This window comes from Bombyx mori, chromosome 12 (genome assembly GCF_030269925.1).
Source record: "Bombyx mori chromosome 12, ASM3026992v2".
In the NCBI taxonomy this organism is placed as follows: Eukaryota; Metazoa; Arthropoda; class Insecta; order Lepidoptera; family Bombycidae; genus Bombyx; species Bombyx mori.
Window position 1 is genome coordinate 9,993,662 of NC_085118.1, and position 24,490 is coordinate 10,018,151.

A 24,490-nucleotide genomic window follows, 5' to 3' on the forward strand; every position below is an offset into this window, starting at 1 on the left:
TACAGCAGAGTCGCAGCGGACATTTATTTTGCTGAAATTATATTCCATACATAATGTTATCGAATATGTACCCTTTAAATTAAAATTAAAATTGGGGCAATATCACTAAAACAGTTTTTTTTTTAAGTTAGGCACTCTTAATGAAAACCTTGTAAATAGCTTGTTGTTAAGACTATTATCACTCAAATATTCTAATTTAACGGCATGTCTTCAGTTTCTTTTTTAATTTCTGCCAATTTGTCTTGAAAATAGTGTTTTCTGTGCATAAGTGCCAAACGTGGTTGTCTTATTCCGAAATTTTCGTTCCCTAATTTGCTATATTTTTTTTCACCTTCTTTACCCATTAATTCTCTAAGAGCCTGGTTTCTTTTCAATATTTTGTCATAAAACACTAAACCGCTTTCAATAAATTCGGGTCCAAGTTCGCATAGCTTCTTATCAACTTCTGTTTCATAATAAACTTCAGTCATATCTTTCAGTAGAAAATACATTCCTGCACTGAACAAACCTACTATTGTATACAAAGTACTTCTGAGACTGACTGGTCTAGCGTATAAATTAAGCTTCCTATTCAAAAAACTACACAAGTTATAGGCAAAAAAGACACAACCGAATGGATATACAGACTCATAAATCATTTTGTAATTATGTGTCATTAAAATTTCTCTGCATATTGCAAATTTCTTCACATTTTCTGGCAAAATCAATGCATCTGCCAACTTCTTGCCTACTTCAGAAGACCAATCAACTGCTTTTTGATTTACCTGAAAAAATTACACAGCTTACACATAGTTTTAGACAGCAACAAACATAGGTTTGCATTACTCTTACATAACACTTGTAAAAGGACTGCATTATTTAATCATCATGTAGTATTAATGTTGGTCTATTGATCATGAGAATTATTAAGGATGTTCGTGTTATGTAGCACATTTTAAAGACAATAATTAAATACTACATTTGATTTAGATTAAAATTCTAAAAATTTAACATATTTATACTTCCATTTACACATTCCACAGACTTGCATGAAAAATTAATTCAGTATGTTTACTTCCGGGGATTGTAATGGCTAAGTAGTCAAAAATTCCTAGTAGTCCTTTAACTTCCTCTGATTATTGTGGGGCCCCCAGATTATAAATTCACCTATTTCATTTAGATTAAGTAGCACCAATTTTTTTATTTACTTAGAATTAATTTAGATTAAATAACCAGAATTAGTTTTCTGTATTTAAAGTTAAATTTCATATAAATTAGGATCGTGTTTCATAAGGATACATTATTGCCAATTGGATATTCTTAACAAAATATGTGGCACGTTGTGAACTTGCATACCATTTTCCACAAGCAATTATTACACAACACTGTTAGAAAACAATGGATTGTCAAAAATCTAACAAAAAGGAAGGATTGAAAAACTGGCCCTAAGCTGTCTTACAAAATTCATGCATGAGTTTTATTTTTGTTTCACTTTTCAAGACTGGATACCCAACAGTGCAAATCAAGTCATTGGAAGGTCAGAAACAACTATAAATTCATAATATCAGCACTGACTTGTATGGGTGAGTTTTTAAGATCCTCAATAGATTTGTATGTAAAATTTATTGGAATTCCCACAGCTACACCAAATCTTGAACAAGTAGTTCCTGAAACAGATTCATTGAATAACAAGAAATGATCTAAAACAAAAAAAAAACTCGGTCTAAGCTTGTCCACCTATCTTTTTATTGCTTAGATGGATGGACTAGCTCACGACCCACCTGGTGTTTAGTCGTTACTGGAGCACATAGACATTTACAACGTAAATGCTCCAACCATTCAAAAATATCGATCCTCATACAAATTCCCTCAGATATTCCATAAGACGGTAACTTTGATCGACTCTGGCATAGAGCACTTCTATCAAAGGCCTTTACAATATCAAGGCTTACAATGAGAGTCTCTCCCTTGCTCTCCAAGGCTTTAGCCCACCTATGCTTAAGGTATAAAAGAAGAACACCAGCCTATCAGAGATCAAGTGAATCAATAGTACAGTTTCTGTCAAGGTAGCTCAGCTTGTATTTGTAATTTTTAATTTTATACTTTATGACATTAGAAACATTAATATGTTAATTATATTGCTATTTTTATACGATTATCCATAGTTCAGTATTTCTTTGTGAGTTTCATTCGTGATGGAAACTTGTTTGGTTTAAGTTGTATTTAAGTTTAACTTTTTATATTTTTATAGGATAGTCTGTTTATTTCTCAAATAAATTATTGACAGCATTCCACTCTAAACTGGAATGCTAGCTTTTGTGGTAAAATAGGCAAGACAGTGATATTTACATGTGAGGGCTCACATTACTCTCCACCACCAGTAAACATTTAAACTAATTAATTATATATTATTACTATATTACCAAATAGACAATTGTAACAACTAATTTGGATTTGTAACATTCTTACTAACCCATATAAAAACATTATATCACTTAATAATAAAATTCCTCACCAGCATGAAATAAATCATAGCCATATGCACTAAAGGGAGATATTACTTTGCGGTGAATATCTGACATCTTCAAGATGTCCAAGCATTTCTCATAGCATTGTTCTAATTCATTGGACAATTCTACTGGTTTTCCATTACTGCAAGAAATCAAAATCATTTATAAATTAAATGTTTTTTTATTAAACAATTAAATTTTGGTAATGTATGAAAATGAACTAGATTAATATATTATTGTTAATTTTTAATGGTCGAAGTTACTATTAGATACCTGTAATATTGAACAAAATCTTTATATTTATGTAAAAATATAGTATTTGGTGTAAATCTTGCAGCTGTTAATGCAATCCCGGTCCCACTTATTACAGCAAAAGTGAATTTACGACCAGTTTCAGTTAGAAACCAATTTATGGGCCTTTTCATAGTCATGGTAATATGCAGATACTTATCGAGAACAATAAATGCATATAAAAGGACCACTGTACTCCTAATTGCAATTGCACATTAGCGAAGTAAATACATAAAGAGGTACTACTTTCATGTATCTCCAAACTCTTATAGGTTATGTTTTGGTAAGTAGTAGTAGTAGTTGCTTTATTTTTCCAATTGGAAAAGTAAAAGTATCGTACCATACAGCCAAATCTTTTATATATTTTTTATATGAACAATGATTTTGTGAAATAAAATGAAGTTGATTAATATGAAACATGGCAGGAAATGAAATGAGATGAAATGATATGGGATGAAATATAATCTCAGTAAAATGGTACTCATTTACTGAGACTTTTTCAGTGGACTTTTTGTAGGATATCGAGAAGTTACGTCCAGTGACTTTGTTTCATTTTCCCACATTTGTGCACTTTCACAGATACTAAAAAGTTAATAAACCACCGTTATTACACATTTAAACCTGAAGAAACACTAAATAGACAAAATAAACCTGTGACCTTGCTCGTTCACGAAGCCCGCTATAGGAAGCAGAGTATTAAATACATTTGACATTGGCGAAATCTAAAAGGACGCCATAAACCTAAGAGATAGATAGATAAATAAAAGAAATCACACAACTTCACTCCTCGCGTTCCCGCCAAAAAGTAAAGCGTTATCTTATTTTTTAAAGAATTTTATGACCTGATAACTAAGACTTTTAAGTCATGTCTTATTTTAATTTATATTCTTATTTTTATGAGAAATGATAATATGGAGTGAAATGAAATGAAGATGATTAATTTGAGACATTAATCAACTGGGATGAAATAAAATGCAATGAGATGAAATGAAATATAATCTCAGTAAAATGGTGCCCATTTACAAAAATTTTTTGAGTGGACATTTTGGAGCATCCCGAGAAGTTACGTTCAGCGGCTTTGTTTCATTTTCCCACATTTGTGCACTTTCACAGATATTAAATAGTTAATAATCCACCGTTATTACACATTTAAACCTGAAGAAACATTAAATAGACAAAATAAAACAAATCACACAGCTTCACCCCTCGCGCTCCCGCCAAAAAGTCAGCATTATCTTAAATTATTACCTACCATAGATTACAGGTACACTTAATATTTACCTACCCTTTATAATCCTAATTAATATTTTTTTTTCCTAACTAAGCTGGTAGCCTAGAGAGGCTATTCCAGCGTAACCGTAACTAGTAGGTGAGCTCACGGGGCTCAAACCTGACGATGATGCTAACACGAACCCTAGCAAGAGTCGTGCTTCGCAGAATCTACGACCGGATCGGAAATGCGATCCACTGACAAGATCCGGCGAGAAACTCAGTGGGCTGTGTCTGAGAGTTAATTTACTCGTCGAGACCTTCGTCGCAAGCGACGGGTTCGACGAGAACGGTGACCGGTGCTTGAAGTACCTAGAAGCACCGTTAGTGGATCGGGAGGATCCGAGATGACGTGTTTTGGGCGACGTCGACTGCTTTCCATTCTGTCCGCAGGATCGGGAATGTAGTTACCGGCGGCCACGATGAGAGGGTTCTCGTGTCGTGCCGCTTTATCGAAGTGGCGCATCGACGCCGACTGCATATACTTACTCGTGGACTCTAAGTCCAGGTCGTTATGGAGGTCGACGTTCCTGACGAACCACGGGGCTCCAACGGCTATCCTGCAAAAACGGGATTGGATAATTTGAAATGATTTTAGGTGAGTGCGGGCCGCGTGAGCGAACACTACACTTGCATAGGTCATGACGGGGCGTATGCAAGTTTTATAGAGTGTCACCTTATTTCTAAGGGACATTTTACTTCGCCTGCATATAATCGGGTAGAGACGTCCTAGAATGAAGGCGGCACGATCGCGTACCGTCTTAATATGGGGGTGGAATGTCATCCTTCTGTCGAGGGTGACGCCTAAATATTTGACCTTCAGGGCCCACGGTATGGGCTGGTCGAACATCGTGATGGCGGAGGCGGAGGTGTCGACGCGCCTAGTCGGGAGAGGGATGCTCAACGTGGTGTTCGGAGAGCGACCCCTTTTGAAGAGCACCGCTGTGCTTTTCGTGAGATTGATGTCGATGCGCCACTTCCATCGTGGTAGCTGCGGTCTGAAGTCGCCGATGAAGCAACGCCTTCTTCCTACACGAGTAGTAGATGGCGGTGTCATCGGCGAAGAGCGCCAGATGGGTCTCCGGAGACCGGGGTATATCATTGTTATACAAACTGAATAGTAACGGGGAGAGGGCGGAGCCTTGCGGGACTCCGGCTGTGACGTGACGGGGGCGGGATCGCGTTCCCTCGACTCGATATCGGAACGAACGGTTCGACAAGTAGTCTCGTATGATGAGCACGAGTCTGTCTGGCACTCCCATGTTATACAGTTTGTATATCAAACCTAATTAATAAATAACCTATCCAAACTTTATATAAAACTGGCATCCCCACCTTTTCGACAGTAGTTTAGTAGTAGTCATAGATTATACACTTAATATTTGAGTAATAGCACTGAAGGGCCCAGTGAATTTAGCCCACTTTTTTATTTTCGAATTTCTTTATTTTTAATTATTTGTTCGTCGTTTGTTCGTTAATGTTCGAATGTAAAAAATGTTACGTCTTTTATTTATTTATAATTAATTAAACAAATGATCACATTAAGTTGGCCTCCTTTACTAGATATCTTTATTTATATCGCTCAGATTAATTAATTTTGATCAATTATCGTTTGTTCGATGACTATTGGTGATTGTTCAATCATAAAAACAATTAAATTCCCAATTATTAATTATTTTATATCTATTTTATAGTCGTCGTGGCCTAATGGATAAGACGTCTGGTGCATAAGTGTTGAGGCGATGCACCGATGTTCGAATCTCAGGCGGGTACCAATTTTTCTAATGAAATACGTACTCAACAATTGTTCACGATTGACTTCCACAGTGAAGGAATAACATCGTGTAATAAAAATGAAACCCGCAAAATTATAATTTGCGTAATTACTGTTGGTAGGACCTCTTGTGAGTCCGCACGGGTAGGTACCACCACCCTGCCTATTTCTGCCGTGAAGCAGTAATGCGTTTCGGTTTGAAGGGTGGGGCAGCCGTTGTAACTATACTTGAGAACTTACAACTTATATCTCAAGGTGGGTGGCGCATTTACGTTGTAGATGTGCATGGGCTCCAGTAACCACTTAACACCAGGTGGGCTGTGAGCTCGTCCACTCATCTAAGCAATAAAAAAAAAAAAAAATTATAATAAGCAAACCCACCTCGCGGTCCTCACGCCTACATTGCGCATGCGCCGCCGCCGGCGCCGGTTTTGTCAGTCAGCTGGCGATGGCCGTATTTACTAGCGTTTTGTTAACAAGTGCATTTATACTGTCTAATTATTAAATTAATTAATAATTAATCTATATTACTTGAATAGCAATGTGAAAATAATAAAGATAAGTCACACAATTATAAATTCAAATAGTGTGAAGTTTATAAAATAATATTTAAAAAAAATATTAGCTTAATTTTTTTATTATTAAAGATCGAAATTTAATATTGCATATCTAATCTAAAAATACTATATTTCAATGTTAACTAGAATTGCTTAACATTATTACTATTTATCATTGGTATTTTTTTTTAAAAGTATAAAAATAAAATCACAAGAACATAAAAATTTTTTACTCGTTAAAAAATCACAATTAATTCAGAAACTTCTAATGTAAAACGTTTATGCTTATGAATATCATCGTTCTCAGAATCTGATTCTTCATTCAAATCATCCTCGTCACAATCTTCATCTGACTTGTCGGAGATGTCACAATTTTCATTTACGTTTGATTTTTTATTAGATATGATATTTACAGTGATACCACACTGTCTTCTGGCTTCTCTCAAAATTCGTCTTCTATCTTCTCTAACATTGGTTCTTACGCTACCAATAGACCATTTACCCTCCAGCTCAGGATCGCTTGCAATTTTTTTCCAGATTTCTGACTTCCATTGTAGAAATTCATCATTGGCGAAATGAGCTATGTATTTTTTTAATACTTTCACAGCTAAATCGACCGGCACAGCTGCTACAGGTGGCATAATAAGTAACTCGAAAGCTGCCTCTAAGAGAAAAAAAAAAACAAAAAAAATAATAAAAAAATTAGATAAAAATTTTATTTATATTACCTTTTACACTTAACTTAGTTGGTAAATTTTCTTACAACAATGGAAGCAACAATTATCTATAATTATTATTGCAAAAAAATTAAAATTATCGATGAAGTGGAGTTATCATTTAACCTAGTATAGTAAAACTTGATTTAATCGTGGAAATATTTGACAAATTTGTTATTTTAGTTATAAATTATTTTTATTTTAGTTATTTTATAACTAAAATAACAATTTGTTATTTTATAACTAAAATAACAATTTGTTATTTTATAACTAAAATAACAAATAAAAAATAACAAAGTATTTAAAAGTGTGCTGAGTTACAGTTTTAAAAATATTTTTTTTCCGAGAATTCACCTTTACTTGATCGTCAGTTATTATGATACATATTATATTTATTAAACTGGTAGTGCTGACAACTTTAACAAATGACGACTACGTCCGTTTATTTTTAGATTAGATACGCAATATTAAGTTACGATCTTTAATTTTTAAAATTTTAAGCTATTTTTTTTTTATATAAACTACAAAATATTTGAATTTATAATTGTGTGACGTATCTTTATTATTTTCACATTGCTATTCAAGTAATATAGATTCTTTATTAATTAATTTAATAATTAGACAGTATAAACGCACTTGTTATCAAAACACCAGTAAATACGGCCATTGGCAGCTGACCGACAAAACCGGCGCATGCGCAAAGTAGGCGTGAGGTGGTTTATTAGATATAAAATAATTAATAATTGGGAATTTAATTGTTTTTATGATCGAAGAATCACCAATAGTCATCGAACAAACGATAATTGATCAAAATTAATTAATCTGAGCTATAAAAATAAAAATATCTAGTAAAGGGAGCCAACTTAATGTGATCATTTGTTTAATTAACTTTAAATAAATAAAAGACAAACAAACATTTTTTTATATTCGAACATTAACGAACAAACAACAAACAAATAATTAAAAATAAAAAAATCGAAAATAAAAAAGGGAGCTAAATTCACTGACCTGGTGAACCCTGGTCTATGAGTAATAGTGGCAAATGCTCAAACCGTGCGAGCCACATTAAAAAACAAAAAAAAAAATATATTTACAAAATATTGTTCTGGGTGAAGTAGACACAAATAAAATAACATAAAATATTCGTGGACTACAAATATAATTCAGTCATTAAATAAAACATGGATTTAATACTAAGCGAATTAAGCAACCTCTTCTTACAACATTTAGATGAAGGTTGGGTGCAAGCGGTTTATTCTTCTGAGTTTTTAGACTTTGGAGAATTACCTCCGGAATATGAAATTACCCTAGACAACAACAGCCTATCCGTAATTCTAACAAACATAATGAAAAGTTGTGATGCTTGGTTAAATTTAGAATTTTTATCACATGAAGAGAAATCTTGGGCAGCTCTGTCTCATCAGGTACCTTATAAAAAGCTGTTGGCCCTCATAGGATACTATATTGATTTAGGTATAAAAAATGTTGCAAATAAAGAGAAGCGAAACAATGCCTTAATGGCATCTTTACTTTACTACAAATTATTATCAATACCTGGCTACAAAGCCTATCACATATACCATTCACAAATTTTTGTGTTGTCATTAGCATGTCTTGGATTCCCAAAAGCTATGTGTGACAACGAATATAATTTTTTAAATGCGAAAGAGTTGACAAGAGAAGTTAACTCAGTAATTGATGGCTTAAAACAATTTGTCATGGTCCTGAAAATTGTGATAGAGCAATTACAACTAAATCCAAGTGATATGAACTTTGAAGATATTCTCAGCAACATGATTGACATTATTGGATGTGCTATAGTAAATAAATTAAATGTGGGTAAGTTCTTAATTTTGAATAATCCATAGATTGCAAAAAAATAGTTTCTATGAGTATAATCAATAGCCATCATAATAATCAATAGATAACTTAATCTCTGGTTTTAAAGTGAATCTTAACATCCAAATTGTGATTCTTGTGGATTACAGTGACTGCTATTTGGACCCTGAACCCTCCTACCTACCTTAAAAAAGTTAAAGGAATTAAAGTAAAAGCTATTGCTACAGTTTCCTGTCTATAATTTCATGTTTACATTTTCAGATAAAATTGAACTTGGTAAAGTTTCCAGTGTTATTTATGAAATGATAGATATTCTGCTATGTGATGTCAATAGAGAACCAAACCCAGCAGCCATCCGGTTGCTGTTCAAATGTTTACTTCCAAAATTTATTTCTGCCTCTACAGATTATCGTAGTGTAAATGTAAGTACCAAAGATTGTAAAAAAGACTAATAGAAATCTATTTTCTGATCATAATTCTTAATATACTGCATTATTATATTACTGACTGATTTCTAATGTAAATCACTGTTAATCACTGAAAATATATGACAAACCATTTTGTAAATTTAAATAGGCTTCCTAGTTTCTGTGGTAATAAGAGACTGCAAAGTGAACATTGCCATCCAGTTTGAGATGTAGTTAAATATTTAAATTGCATTAACTAACAGATTTATTTTACCCAGAAACATATATGTAATCACAAACAATATACACTTAGGATGGTGGAACTTTCCCATGGGGTTTGTAATATCTTTAGCAGAAAATGTTGGCAGGCAAATGGTATGAAAGCCAGTATAATAAACCTATATTGTGGTTCATCTGTTAGTCCCTCTCCTTTTATGAAACCAACAGAAAGAGATAGGATGGTGCTATTTTTGGCCCTACACTATGCAAAATATTTACAAAAAAAAAGGATTCCTTTCAGATCCCCATAACAATTATTCCTAAATTATTAACTAATAGTACTTTTAAAGTGACATGTTAGTTATTTTGTTACAAATGTAATTTAGTGAAACTAGAATCTGTTGAAAGACTATATTTAGCCATTTACATCCTACTTTAATACATTGATTCTCAACCTTTTATGAGTTTCGTACAAGATTTGTAGTTCAGCAACAAATATGTTACAGAATTCCAAAAAATATTTTACCACTTTTCAAATTACCTTACCTCTCTTTTCAGAATATTGTCAGAGCATCTTATGTAACATATTCAGGGCTATTATTAAGTAAATATGGAAAAGCAGCTCTACCTGGATACAGTGTACTTTTACAACATCTCTGCTATACATTAGAAGGCTTGGTTTGTATTTTAATTATTCTTAGTTTTTGCATAAATAACACAATTGAAAACTTTAAAAATAAAGTGAAGTCTTTAACTATATATGAAATTACTATTTAATATACAGAAGTATAGCGCTTTTATTTACATTTTTATTTTTATTTTTTTTATTGCCTAGATGTGCGGACGAGCTCACAGCCCACCTGGTGTTAAGTGGTTACTGGAGCCCATAGACATCTACAACGTAAATGCGCCACCCACCTTGAGATATAAGTTCTAAGGTCTCAGTATAGTTACAACGGCTACCGTACCCTTCAAACCGAAACGCATTACTACTTCACGGCAGAAATAGGCAGGGCGGTGGTACCTACCCGTGCGGACTCACAAGAGGTCCTACCACCAGTGATTACGCAAAATATAATTTTGCGGGTTTGACTTTTATTACACGATGTTATTCCTTCACCGTGGAAGTCAATCGTGAACATTTGTTAAGTACGTATTTCATTAGAAAAATTGGTAACCACCTGCGGGATTCGAACACCGGTGCATCGCAACAACGAATGCAATGGACGTCCTATCCTTTAGGCCACGATGACTTCATTTTCTTTATCAATCGTAATATGCATCCATGGTATCGATACATCCTTGTGTGGTGGTAATTTTTCAATGCCCTTCTTAGAGAAGTCAAGGATCCAACAAATGCATGCCTTTGCAGAGTTTGTTGACTGCCTCTCGGTTATTTAATTTTTCCTGCTAACAAGTTATCCTAGAAAAAAAATAGAAGTGCTCAACACAAGGTGTGGAGGACAAAAAACTTTCAGCCCTAGCTCTTGTAGATTAGAGACATTCTGTTGTGCCGCTTGAGGTCGAGCATTGTCATGCAGTGTCGTGTAGTAGTGGGGACTAGCGATTAACTAAGGCTGGTGTGAGATTCGTAAAGCATCTCTGTCATTGGGTCCAATTCCTCACAGTACACATCTGCAGTAATACTAGTGCCTTCTGGTAAGAAGCTATGATGAATTATACCATCACTAGATCACCAACCAGTGTCCATGACTTTTAGGGGTAAGTTTTCATTTGGGGCATTGCCTAGGGGTTGAGCTCGGGTCAAACTAAAATGATGACCACTTATAATTATCCAAAATAATCCACTTTTTTTCGCCAGTTGCGATGGGGTTCAAAATCCCTTCGTTTCTTTCTGTTAAGCAAAGCATACCAAGTATTTTTACCTTGTATTATTTTTTATGTAAACCTACACAACAATAATAATTGACCTTTGACAATAATTGACAATAGTTCTAGGTACCTTTTAGGTTCAAAATGTTCAACAGTGCAAATCGAGTGGTCAAAGGCTATTTGGCTTAAGCGACATTTCGCTTGACACGCGACATTTATCTATGTAATTAAAACTCCGATTTATTTGGTATTAGCATAAAAAATTTGATGTTCTTAATTGAACTTCAATTAGGTACGTTTACCTCATTCAAATAGTCAAAGTTTTTTGAAGTGATATTTTTTCCAAATTTTAAATGGTTTTCCTGGAAAAGTTGCAAAAATGTCGCTTAAACCAAATAGCCTTTCACCCCCGAAATTTTTTTTTATTTCGAACTTGATTTGAATTTAAATAATTTTATAATAATTTGTTTTTCTGGCCTTTGTTATTCAGGAGCGTGCAGAAGTGCGAAACTCCCGCGTTTCACTTATAGTAGGGTTGATGAGTCTTCTTCCAAAAAAATCTCACAGAAAAACAGTAAAATGGGTCCTTAAACTCTCTACAACCTCCAAAGTGGCACATAGACAAATTGCCATGGTAAGTTTAGTTAAAGTTTTAATTAAGTTAAAAATCAACATAGGATATAATATGTATGTTTAATATTTCGTTATTAAGTTCACTTATATCTGATAAATTATATTTGTACAAATTCTCGAGCCATTTTAAGAAACCACGCGCGCTACAATTTTAATTTTTGAGGGAAGAAAGTAAAATTTGTTGCAATCGTAAAGCCTATTTTATTCGAGGGTTATACGAGGGTTACATCCCGTAGAGTTTCTCAACTTTCAACAATAGTTTTGATTTCTTCTCCTGTGTTATCTAAATAAATATATATTCTAAGTTCTTTACTATACAACTAAAGGCTTCAAACTATTAATTGCGTAAAACTTTACAGGAAATTTTGTCAAATTTGTTAAGCAGTGATCTTGAAGAATCTAAACTAGAAAATGAAGACTCTCCAAAAAACAACCAGCCCAATGGTACACTATCAATTGAATACTGAACTAACTCATTTATTTACCAAACAGCATTACATAAACACACCCTGGCAACTATTATACTTACTATAAATATGCTTAATAGCGATTTTTTTTAAATTTCGGCATGCACTACCAATCTCGGTTGACCGCAATTATTTACATGTGACGTCATTTGGGGTCACAATATACGACAGGCGAATCAAAATCATACGGTAAAATAACGATTACTCAAATATAAAAGGTAAAAATGATATTAAGAGATATTTAATGACCGTTTTAATTTAATTAACAACTCTTAAAACTGCTTTGGATTATTCCTTTTTCGGTTCCAAATTCTTTGATTACTACAAGATACAACAAGTTGACTTTCTACACGAGCATGTGCCTGAAGTGAATAAGGGTAGCTTGTAGATACTGGCTCGGCGAGCAACTAATTGTGGCATTCATTATTATTTGTTAGTTGAATCTATATATTAATACGTGAAGCAAAAACTTTGTATCCCTTGTATGAAATTTTCCACACATATAGAGAATACAGAGAAGAAGTGCACAATGCTAATATTTTTTTTAAATAATGCATAAAAATACATTAAATCAATAAAGAAAACATTACACACCTACATACCATGTATTTGACGCACACACGCATGCATACTATTTATTAGTATTTATTGTCAAACTTTTGTTCTTGACGTCTGTTGTCTAATTGAGAATAGATTAAATATTGTTTGTCTTTGTTAATATTTTTTATAGTGTAGTCTTGGCGAAATTTGTGATTATAGAAGTATAAAATACAATCTTAATAGTGTATAAACTTAAAATTCCAAGTAATTATAGTCGAAATTCGACTACTGCGGGACCTCTAGTAAAAATTAATTACATATTAGTATGTATCTTTGTTAAAAATTAGTGGCAAAGTTTGACTTTGAAATACAAGCTAAAACATTTAATGTTTAGACCTTTTTATCTCTACATAATTTGCTATGTTTTATAGTACTGAAAATACTGATACACCTAAATCATTTTAAAAGTAAATAAAAACACCTTTTTGTTTCGCACCCGTTGGAACAGATGAAATTCTTGCGTAGTTGACATAAGTCGCTGTTATTTATTTAATCATTATTTTAGGTCAAGGTAACGAGAATGCGCACGATAACATAGAAAATGTAGCAGATAATGATGAAAATCAAGTAATTCATGAGAATGGAGCTCGTCCAGAAGATACTGTTACTACTGAAGATGAGAGTAGCCAAGACACATTCGTGGAGATTGTATGCTGTATTTGTTACTAAAAAGTTTATCGAAAGTATCGAATTCAATAATTAAAAAGGGTGCGTCTACTTATGTACGCGCGTAAGAAGTTATACTTTTTTTTATTAAATTTATTTCTTTTTTTAAATTTAAATTATAAAATAAATTAAAGTATATAAACTAAATTAAATTTAAATTATAATATAAAATTTAATCAATTTGAAAAAAAAAAGGATTAAACAACATCCTCATTGGACATCCCTTTTTTTGACGTCGTAAATTCGGTAATTCTCGGTACGGTTGGGAAAGTTCACCTGCGGCTATATTCAGACTCGCCAAGTTACGTCGGTCGTATTGTAATGAGCGATTTAGTGGGCAACTTTATTCTGTTAATTTTGTGTCACGGTGCGCGCGCATCGTAAAATTTTACTCTCATCAATTTTTCATAACGCGCCTAAAGAAGTATAACTTCAATAATAATACTGCCTTTCATTTTCATGGATCGTAAACATAAAACTTTCTACTCCAATCTTACACTTATGACACCGGCGCCGCATCTAAAAAAGGTAGCGATCGTTCTAATAATCGAAGGTAGCTACTAACTACCATTATCGTTGACACCTCAAATATTAAGATCAATTTTATGTTACTACATGTTATTACATTATTGTTTTTTTTGTTTTTGATATTAAAAAAAAAGGAATTGTATAAAAATTATATAAAGCTATAGAATCAATAGCAATTAGTAAAGAAATGATGCGTACGAGAATTATTTACGAAGCCCACATTAACAGAATGTGTTTATTTATTGATAAATAATTGTAAGTACCTATTATTGCTACACAATCTTTACAATAAAAAAATATAAACTGCAATATATAACTGACGAATCACACGCTAAAAATACACTGATATATTTTGCCAAACGCGCCAAAAGAAAACTGACCATAATTTAACAGAGAAGTTTGTTGGCGCAATACATTTTCAAATACTTTTATGGTTATAATATTAGTATTGCAAATATAATTAGGTCATGTTAATCATTAGATTAACACGGGATTATTAAAATATAGATCGTCATGTAACTTTATTTATTGTTTTTATGTTAGGGTATTCTGCGACGAACACACCCTTCAAACTGAAACGCATTACTGCTTCACGGCAGAAATAGGCAGTGTAGTGGCTGTGGACTGTAGATCCATAGGTCGCTGGTTCACATGCGGCTCGAAGGACCAATGTGTAGAACATGGACTGTATTTTGGTGCTAGCTTCAATAAAAACTAGAATCAGAGCAAATATTTTTTTATTTTTTAATGTACAATACGTGCACGTACGACCAGAATTTTATTTATTAGTGTGTTCCGACATTTAAAAACAATCATATAAAATTTTATGGTTAGGATTGCCCTAAACCGTGCCTACCCGTGCGTACTTACATGATGTCCTACCACTAGTAATCCAGTAATGTAATATCCTTACAATTCCTCCAACTGTTTATTTCACAGCCAGATCAAGAAGTGATAGAAGAAGACATGGCAGGTCTACTCCGGCAGCGTTCGCACACCGTGCGTCACTCCGAACTCCTGCGAGCGATATACGAACGGTTGAATGACGTGTCGAGCACGCTGCGCGCCCGAGCTTTTAGTATAATTACTGAGTGCGTTACCCACGAAAGACAACATGTGAGAGACGCCGTCAAGGTAATTATGTTTTGCGATTAACTTTATGCATATTCCTTCAATAAGAATTTCTCTTGAACATAAGTATATTCGTGTATAAAACAAATAGAAGTAACAAAGAGATTTGGTGAAAATTAAATTTCATGTCATCTTGGTTAAAGATATGCTTAGGACACGGTCACTATCGCCCGCCATATGCGGCGAGTGTGGTATCCGTATCTGTAAGAAGGCATGTGTCGCACAGCGCCACGGTTTTGTTTTACAATAAAGAATCTCTCTCTCTCACACACCCTCTCACTCCCTCCCTCTCTTTCTCTCTCTCTTTTATTACCTTGTACCATTGAAATTAACGAGTCGTCGGTGGCGCAGGAGGTGCAGGGCGCGCGCGGCGTGGCGTGCCGGCTGGTGGCGGCAGCGGCGCGCGGCGTGTGCGACGAGCGGGCCGCCGTGCGCCGTGCCGCGCTGTCGCTGCTGCAGCGCGTGCTGGCCGCGCACCACACCGCGCCCGTCGACGCAGATCTCGCGGTCCGTCTACTAAACCTCATCTTTTTTTTTTTTGCTGAGATGGGTGGACTAGCTCACAGCCCACCTGATGTTAAGTGGTTACTGATAGAGATCTACAACGTAAATGTGACACCCACCTTGAGATATAAGTTCTAAGGTCTCAATCATAGTTACAACGGCTACCCCACCCTTCAAACCGAAACGCATTACTGCTTCACGGCAGAAATAGGCAGGGTGGTGGTACCTACCCGCGCGGACTCACAAGAGGTCCTACCACCAGTAATATAACCACACCTTCACATTCATATTGCTATATTAACACGTGAAGCAGAAACTTTGTACCTCTTTTTACAAAAATTGCGCGGACGGAGGAGTATGAATTTCTCACACTTATAGAGGATGTAGAGAAGGAGTGCAGAATGCTAATTTTGTTTATAAATTATACATTCATAATACATGAAATCAATAAAAAAACATTACACACACTACTATGTATTTGACACACACACATACACACATATATATATATACTCTTGGTTTATTATATGGAGGGTAGAGGTAAGAAGAACCGTCTCTGTGTGTAAAAAGTGTCCGTTAAAATCTGCTAAATAAGGGTGGCGCTACAGCAGCAACCGAGTAAATTTTAAAAAAGGCGCTGAAAGTTACTAGTATAAGATAGAGAAATAAAAAAGGACAAAAGAACTGTAAGCACTACAAAATCACAAAAAGTATTTTATTTCAAGCTGATAAGAAAATGCAATCGATGTCTCCACGTTTTACCACAGCAATAATTTTAGGTTATATTGAGGAAATTAGTTTGGTCTACGTAAACATGTCAGATCTTGTATATTACACTGTCACTAACTAGGTACTCTAGTCATTAAATATATTAAATTTTCTAACTCAGCATACTTCAATCAGTTAACAACTGCTCAATTCATATCATACCCTGTGCCTATGCTAACGCCATTCTGGATGATTTTTGAACTGTTATTTAGTGCTGAAAGTGGAGCACTTTTTCAAGCTCCCTCCCATATGAGACGGTTCTCCTTGCCTCTACCCTCCACAATTTTTTGTCCAACTTTTGTTACTGCTTAGTCTGTGGTCAAATTGAGAATAGGCTAATATTGTTTATTTTTAATATTATTTGTTTATATTGTGGTCTTGACGAAATCTGTGAATACAGTGTGCTTAGTGCGAGTTTTGTAACGCTCTCGATAGCGAGCCAGTTTGCTCAAATTTGTATGCAATTGGAACAGCGCCCCTAGCGGCAAACGTACCCGGTGTTATTTTGTGAGTGCGAGTTCATATTAACGTTGTGATCTCGTAACCGAGTAATTTTATCGAAATGAGTACCACGAATGACATTTGTGCGAGTGCGTGTTACAAATTAGTGGGTTTTAACGTTTCGATCGAGTATTTCTTTAGTAGTTCTATTTTTCCAACTAGAGAGGCAAAAGTATCATGCCATAAAGCCTAATCTTTTTTTATGAAAAATGATAATATGGAGTGAAATGGATTTGATTAATTTGAAGCATTAATCAATTGGCATGGAATGAAATGAAATGAGATCAGATAATATGGGATAAAATATAATCTCTGCAAAATGCTGATTATATACTGAGATTTTTTTCAGTGGACCTTTTCGAAGACTTCGAGAAGCTACGTCCAGCGGTTTTGTTAAATTTTTTTAAATTTTTGCACTTTCACAGATACTATACAGTTAATAAACCCACGTTACTTTGTTATTGCATAGATGGGTGGACGAGCTCCCGGCCCACCTAATCTTAAGTGGTTACCGGAGCCCATAGACATCTACAACGCAAATGCCGCCTCCCACCTTGAGATATTAGTTCTAAGGTCTCAGTATAGTTACAACGGTTGTCCCACCCTTCAAACCGAAACGCATTACTGCTTCACGGCAAAAATAGGCGGGGTGGTGATACCTACCCGTGCGGACTCACAAGACGTCCTACCACCAGTAATTACGCAAATTAATTTTGCGGGTTTGATTTTTATTACATGATGCTATTCCTTTACAGTGAAAGTCAATCGTAAACATTTGATAAGTACGTATTTCATTAGAAAAATTGATACCCGCCGGCGGGATTAGAACACCGGTGCATTGCAAGATACGAATACACCGGACGCCTTAACCTTTGGGCCAGGACGGTCTCAAAATTACACTTATACACGAAGAAATATTAAATACGCATAAACTAAGATTTTTCTTTTTTTTTTTTTTTTTATTGCCCTTGTAGGCAGACGAGCATACGGCCCACCTGATGGTGAGTGGTTACCGTCGCCCATGGACTTCAGCAATGCCAGGGGCAGAGCCAAGCCGCTGCCTACCGTTTAATACTCTCCACAAGCCTCGTTTGAAGAAGGACATGTCATAGCGCTCGGGAAACACCGTGGAGGGGAGCTCATTCCATAGCCGGATGGTACGTGGCAAAAAAGACCTCTGGAAACGCACTGTGGATGACCGCAGTGGCTCCAGGTAGTATGGATGAACTCTACTCCGGTGGCGGGCGGTGCGATGGTAAAAACGAGATGCCGGTATCATCTCGAACAATTCCTCAGAGCACTCCCCATGGAACATACGGTACAAAATACAGAGGGAACCGAAGTCCCTCCGCAGACCCAGAGGCTCCAAACGATCCGTGAGAATGGGATTATCGACAATCCGAACGGCCCTCCTCTGTATGGAGTCAAATGGAAGAAGCTGGTATTTGGGAGCCCCGGCCCAGAGATGGGAGCAGTACTCCACGCGAGGCCGGACTTGTGCTTTATAAAGCAAAAGCCTTTGTCCAGGCGTGAAGTACCGCTTCGCTCTGTTGAGGACTCCCAGCATTTTGGACGCCAACTTGGCTTTGCCTTCCAAATGACTCCGAAACTGGACATCGCTCGAAATGTCGACCCCAAGTATCCCAATACTCTCGGAAGGTTGCAGGGATACTCCTTGGAATTGCGGCGCCATGACAAAGGGGTCCTTCTTCGCAGTGAACGTGCAAAATTGTGTCTTTAACGGGTTGAATTGAACCAAGTTCAATTCACCCCATTTGGAGACTCGCCCCAGAGAGTTCTCCACTTCAGACACAAGTTTTGATCGTCTCTCTTGCACCACGCCACGAGAGAGACTCTGATGGCCGATATATCGCGCATCCCCCGTGCTGTCATCCGCATAGCAATGCATGCCATCAATAGACAGCATGTCATTGATATACAGGATGAAAAGCGTGGGGGAGAGCACCGAACCTTGTGGAACGCCAGCGTTAATGGTCATGGTATCAGAACAATCACCGTCTACAACGACTGTGATGTTCCGCCCATCCAAAAAGCTAGCGATCCACTTGCAGAGACCCTCGGGGATTCCGTAAGATGGTAACTTCGACAGAAGTGCCCTATGCCAGACCCTGTCGAAGGCCTTCGCGATATCAAGGCTCACAGCAAGAGCCTCGCCCTTGCTCTCCAAGGCTTCAGCCCACCTGTGAGTAAGGTATACAAGAAGATCGCCAGCTGAGCGACCGTGACGGAAACCGTACTGTCGGTCACTGATCAGCTGGCGATCCTCCAGATACTTCAGGAGTTGTATATTAATTATTCGCTCCATCACCTTGGAAAGCAAGGAAGTTATCGCGATAGGCCTATAGCTCGATGGGTCCGACCGGTCACCCTTCTTGGGGATAGGGTGGACGTGGGCGGTCTTCCATGAAGACGGAACCCTGTTAGCGCAGTAAGAGAGGCGATACAAACGCGTTAGCGCAGGCGTCAGCTCAGGGGCACACGTTTTTAAAACCACTGCAGGGATACCGTCTGGCCCACTCGACTTATGGACGTCCAGGAGTCGGAGTTCCCGCCTGACTGCACACTGTGTAAAGCAGATCTCCGGCAGGGAACTATCACACCGGAGGATGTTCGGTGGTGTGGCACCCCCGTCGTCCACAGTCGAGTTCGAGGCGAAGAGTTTGACCAGAAGGTCAGCCTTCTCTTTCGCACTATGGGCCAGACTGTCATCGGACTTGCGTAGTGGTGGGAGACTAGACCTGCAAAAGTTACCTTCTGCAGCTTTGGCGAGCGACCAAAAAGCACGGCTCCCAGAGGGAAAGCTCTTCAGTCGCTCGCCAATTCTAGCAACGTGCTCCGATTTCGCCCTGGCAATAACCTTCTTGTAGGACCTGGAAGCGGCGTTATATTTCCGCCTTTCCTCTGAGATGTTAGGATCCCGACGTCTCCTAGCATCATCCCATGCAACGTATGCGGACCGCTTGAGGTGTGCAGCATCCCTGCTGGCATTGTTATACCAGGGTCTGCTGCGACCCCCAACGGGCACTTCAGAGGAGGGGATAAACAATTCCATCCCCTGGAGCACCACGTCTTTAAGGCGGTCCGCACAGACGTCAGGATCAGCAGAGGAAAAGCAGAACCGCCCCCATGGGTAGGATGCGTAAAACTCACGCAATCCATCCCAATCTGCTGACAAATACTGCCAAACTCTTCGATACCTGGTCGTCGTTCGACGACTAGGACGAGAGAGTGGTGTGGCAGCACGGATAAGGCAGTGATCAGACGATCCAAGTGGAGCGTCGACCACCACACTGTATCCGCCTGGATCGGTGGTCAGCAGAAGGTCCAACAGAGAAGGCTCGTGCCCCTCAATATCTGGGACACGGGTGGGCTGTGTCACCAGCTGGGAGAGGCCGTAGGCCAAGGCGAAATCGTAGGCAGCCCGACCCGGGAGGTCAGTGGTTCTGGACCCCAACCACTCTTGGTGGTGAGCATTAAAGTCTCCAAGAACCACCACCTCCGCAGATGGGTACTGCTCAAGCACGCGGTTAGTCCCCTCTTGCACATGCTCTATCAGAGCTGAACCTGCATCACTGCTGTGGGACCTGTACAGGCACGCGTAGACTCGGGTACAACCCCCGTGATCTACGCGCAGCCACAAGAGGGACAGGTCCCGTTGCTCGAGGCTTCGTAGACGGCGACAACAGACATCAGCCCGGACGAATACACACACCCCGGCTTTACGCAGGAAGTTGTGCTCCAATACGTAGCCGGGGTATTCAAGGTACGAAGTATCATCCGGAGCAGATATCTGCGTCTCCGTCAGAAAAAGGAGGGCAGGCTGCGCCGTCTCAAGATGGTGGTGTACGGCGTCGAGGTTGCTATGTAGACCCCTTACATTGCTGAAATCCACATTAAATGTGGAATGGGGAATCGCCGACAAAACCCTTTTCCTTTTTCGAACTTAAGAAACATTAAATAGACAAAATAAAACAATTCACACAATTTAGCTCCTCGCGGTCCCTCCAAAATGTCTTTTCATCTTTTTTTCCTAGTTGTTCAATTGTAAATGAATAAATCAAAATCAAATCGAGTTTACGTTCTATACGGTGAAAAATGAAGAATTGTGAGTGTGAGTTGAGATATGCTACTCGATTCGCAGGGCGTTTATTCACCGAGAGCAGCAATAATATTATTTCTCGTATATTGGTAGCACGTGATGTTTTGGCATTAGACTGTCTAAATGAAATACAACGCATTTTAACAGCATTTTAATGGGAACAAACTACTTTCAAAATTATTCGGGTAATGTCACGTGTTCAATACTATTTTGTACCTTTAGAATTAAAGTGGCTCAACCCAAAATTCTTAGTTTCTGGTAAACTTCAATATTGTAATACAATAATTGTATTTTTTTAGTTTTTCGGTTTAAACACTTTAAGGCATGCCATTTTATTTGAAAAAGACAGAAAGAGTACTTTGTCCTTTTCTAGACTAAAAGAGACTGTTTAATTTTATAAGCTGATAGAATAATATAGAAAAGAATAATAGGATACCCTCTAATCGTCACATTGGAAAAAGGTATGGCTTTATCATTTTATCATTTAAATTATTTTTTATTGCACTTATAAAACTAATTTAATTTACAATATGTAACTACATATATCTATAACTAATCCGTACTTGTCAAATTCCTCATAAATTGTCAATATTCTTAATAAAATTCCTATTAATAATATACAAGTGCAAATGTTGAGCTGCTTGCTAGAAATGATATAATAGTGTTTTGTTTTTTTGTTGTTTCCTTGTAGGCTGCCTGTAATAATCTAAATCTGTGTGAAAGGCAATAAATGATTTTGTTATTATCTACTAATGGTAGTCCAGTGGTCGAAATTTGACCATAATTTATTTAAATTTTAAGTTTGAACATTATTATAGTTCTATTGTCACCTTTCTATTATCATCATTTCTATAATAATCATTGCTCTATGTCGCCAAGGCTACATTATAGAAAAATAATATTAAAGACAAAAAATCTATTCTCAATTTGACCACAGATTGATAAATCAATAAACAAAAAAAGTATAAATGCATGTGTGTGTGTGTATGTCAAATACATGGTAATGTGTGTAAGGTTTTTTTATTCATTTAGTTTATTTTTTTATTGTTTATGCACAATTAAAAAAAAAATATTAGCAATCTGCACTACTTCTCTATATTTTCTATAAGTGTGGGAAATTTCATACTTCTCCGTCCGCGCAATTTTCGTAAAAAGGAGTACAACATTTTTGCTTCACGTATTACCTACTTAAAATGTAGGTTCTTAATAATAATACATAAGTGTTTTGAAATATAAAACTAATCTTAAATTTTTTAGTTATACCACTTCCATTCTAAGGGTGCAATTTCGTAAACAAGCTTTGCCGTAATGGCGTAAAACCTTTAAAATACACGAAAACTGCCCAGCATAAACATATTTTTTTAGTAACTTTAATAGAAGTATTAGAATTAGAAGTTTATTATAGAATTTATTTAATTGTAATTACATATTTAGACAACCTTAACATAATTAATCTTGGAATAGGTAATTATTTCAGCTTTTTTTAATTAAGAAATTATGTTTTACATAGGTTTAATCATTTACCCGTTGAACGTTTATAAAATGATTGTATTTACGGTAATAGTGTTGATGATCTTCATTAGGTGGCCCAAATATACTAAAATTATTACGAGCATCCATCCTTATTTATAAATGTGTAAAGAAGCAAAATAATTATTACATTGTTCAAATTTCTATATAATTTATAAATATAAATCTGTACGTATGTACCTGTAAATATGTATATTGCGCGCGTGTGTGTGTGTGCGCGTGTGTATGGGCGTGTGTGTATATATTTCTATAATAGATAGGTACACAGTGTGCAATTCATTTCGAAATTATTCTTGCCCATCTAATGGTTGTCTGGAAGAGATCACTCTTAGCGATAAGACCAAGAAAGAATGTTTCACAATATTTATTCATTTTGTGTACAATAAAGAATACCTACTCTTTCACTGGTGGTAGGACCTCTTGGGAGTCCACACGGGTAGGTACCACCACCCCGCCTATTTCCGCCGTGAAGCAGTAATGCGTTTCGGTTCGAAGGGTGGGGTAGCCGTTGTAACTATACTGAGACCTTAGAACTTATATCTCGAGGTGGGTGGCGCATTTACGTTGTAGATGTCTATGGGCTCCAGTAACCACTTAACATCAGGTGGGCTGTGAGCTCGTCCATCCATCTAAGCAATAAAAAAAAACAACTCTATCTCACTCTCTCTCTCTCATCAAACAACTCTTTAAAAAAAAGCAATGATTTAATAAGAATTAAATGAAAAAGCAAAGAATTAATATGTACATATTTACAACTAGCTAGACGTCTATAAAATTTTCTAACCGAAAAAAGATATGTGTATAAACCATTAGAATAGATAAAACCTTCAAAAACAACATTATTATTAAAAACGAAAGAAAAAATCTTGATATTGTATTGGTTTCACGGCAAAATTTTTAGTGACTACTTAACTTGCTTGAAAGTGAAGAAATACTCTCAAAATCCATTAATTTGCAACTCGCACTCGCACATACAATAATCGAGAGGCTCACTTCGGTAAAGCTATTCGATACATGAGACAGCAACATTAACAAACCTTCTCTCTCCCACAAAATGAGATTCATAAGCTTACCACTAGGTGGCACTGATACAACCTCACACAAATTAAACATATCATTAACATCGACTGAGTAATTAAAAAAACTCGCACTAAGCACAGGTACATTACCCATTACCCGAATAATTATAAATATCGATAGAAAGCTTGGCATTTCAATTAAACGCCTTAAAAAAACCCTTGCGTGCTACCAATATAAAAGAAAAAATTATCGCTTCTCAAGATGAATAAACGTCCTGCAAATCAAGTAACTCGCACTCAGAGCTCCGCACGTTTCACCGTGAAGAGCGTACACTCGATGCGAGTCATTCGATTCGATTTTTGAAACTCGCACTAAGCCTACAGAAGTATAATAATCTTTGACAATAGAACCTTATTAAAACTTATTATTTCAATTAATTATAGTCGAATTTCAACTACTGCGGGATCGCTAGTAATATGTAAAACGCGATCATTTCTAGGAGAAAAATAATAATTGCAGAGTAGATAACCAAGTAGATGATTTTATTATATATGTATTAGATATTCTATTATTATATCAGCATGTTTTAATCTAACAACTTTTACAGTAGCACCAATGCCAATTACCT

General features: G+C 36.4%; 2 protein-coding genes across 4 annotated transcripts in view; one reads left to right on the top strand and one right to left on the bottom strand.

The window, feature by feature from the left end:
* Window positions 1-3,582, bottom strand: LOC101737990 (transmembrane protein 177). 2 transcript variants are annotated; one of them, XM_062671524.1, is made up of 4 exons: window positions 3,432-3,582; window positions 2,495-2,631; window positions 1,555-1,646; window positions 1-764 (listed from the first exon to the last, which is right to left on the bottom strand). In XM_062671524.1, the coding sequence occupies exons 1-4, from the start codon at window positions 3,491-3,493 to the stop codon at window positions 192-194; spliced, it is 864 nt and encodes a 287-aa protein (XP_062527508.1). In that variant the 5' UTR covers window positions 3,494-3,582; the 3' UTR covers window positions 1-191. The 2 variants fall into 2 exon arrangements, with proteins under 2 accessions (XP_062527508.1, XP_004925524.1); XM_004925467.5 differs by lacking the exon at window positions 3,432-3,582 and adding an exon at window positions 2,763-3,121.
* A 4,569-nt stretch (window positions 3,583-8,151) lies between these two features.
* LOC101738206 (condensin-2 complex subunit D3-L) overlaps window positions 8,152-24,490 on the top strand; it is a 30,641-nt gene continuing 14,302 nt past the window's right edge. The window contains exons 1-8 of one of the 2 annotated variants that reach the window (XM_004925469.5): window positions 8,152-8,935; window positions 9,197-9,357; window positions 10,120-10,239; window positions 11,885-12,028; window positions 12,387-12,471; window positions 13,600-13,742; window positions 15,228-15,422; window positions 15,771-15,926. In XM_004925469.5, the coding sequence (XP_004925526.2) occupies window positions 8,278-8,935; window positions 9,197-9,357; window positions 10,120-10,239; window positions 11,885-12,028; window positions 12,387-12,471; window positions 13,600-13,742; window positions 15,228-15,422; window positions 15,771-15,926 (1,662 nt within the window). In that variant the 5' untranslated portion in view covers window positions 8,152-8,277. Of the gene's footprint in view, window positions 8,936-9,196; window positions 9,358-10,119; window positions 10,240-11,884; window positions 12,029-12,386; window positions 12,472-13,599; window positions 13,803-15,227; window positions 15,423-15,770; window positions 15,927-24,490 lie in introns of those variants that run through there. The other variant, XM_062671516.1, reaches the window with a different exon arrangement.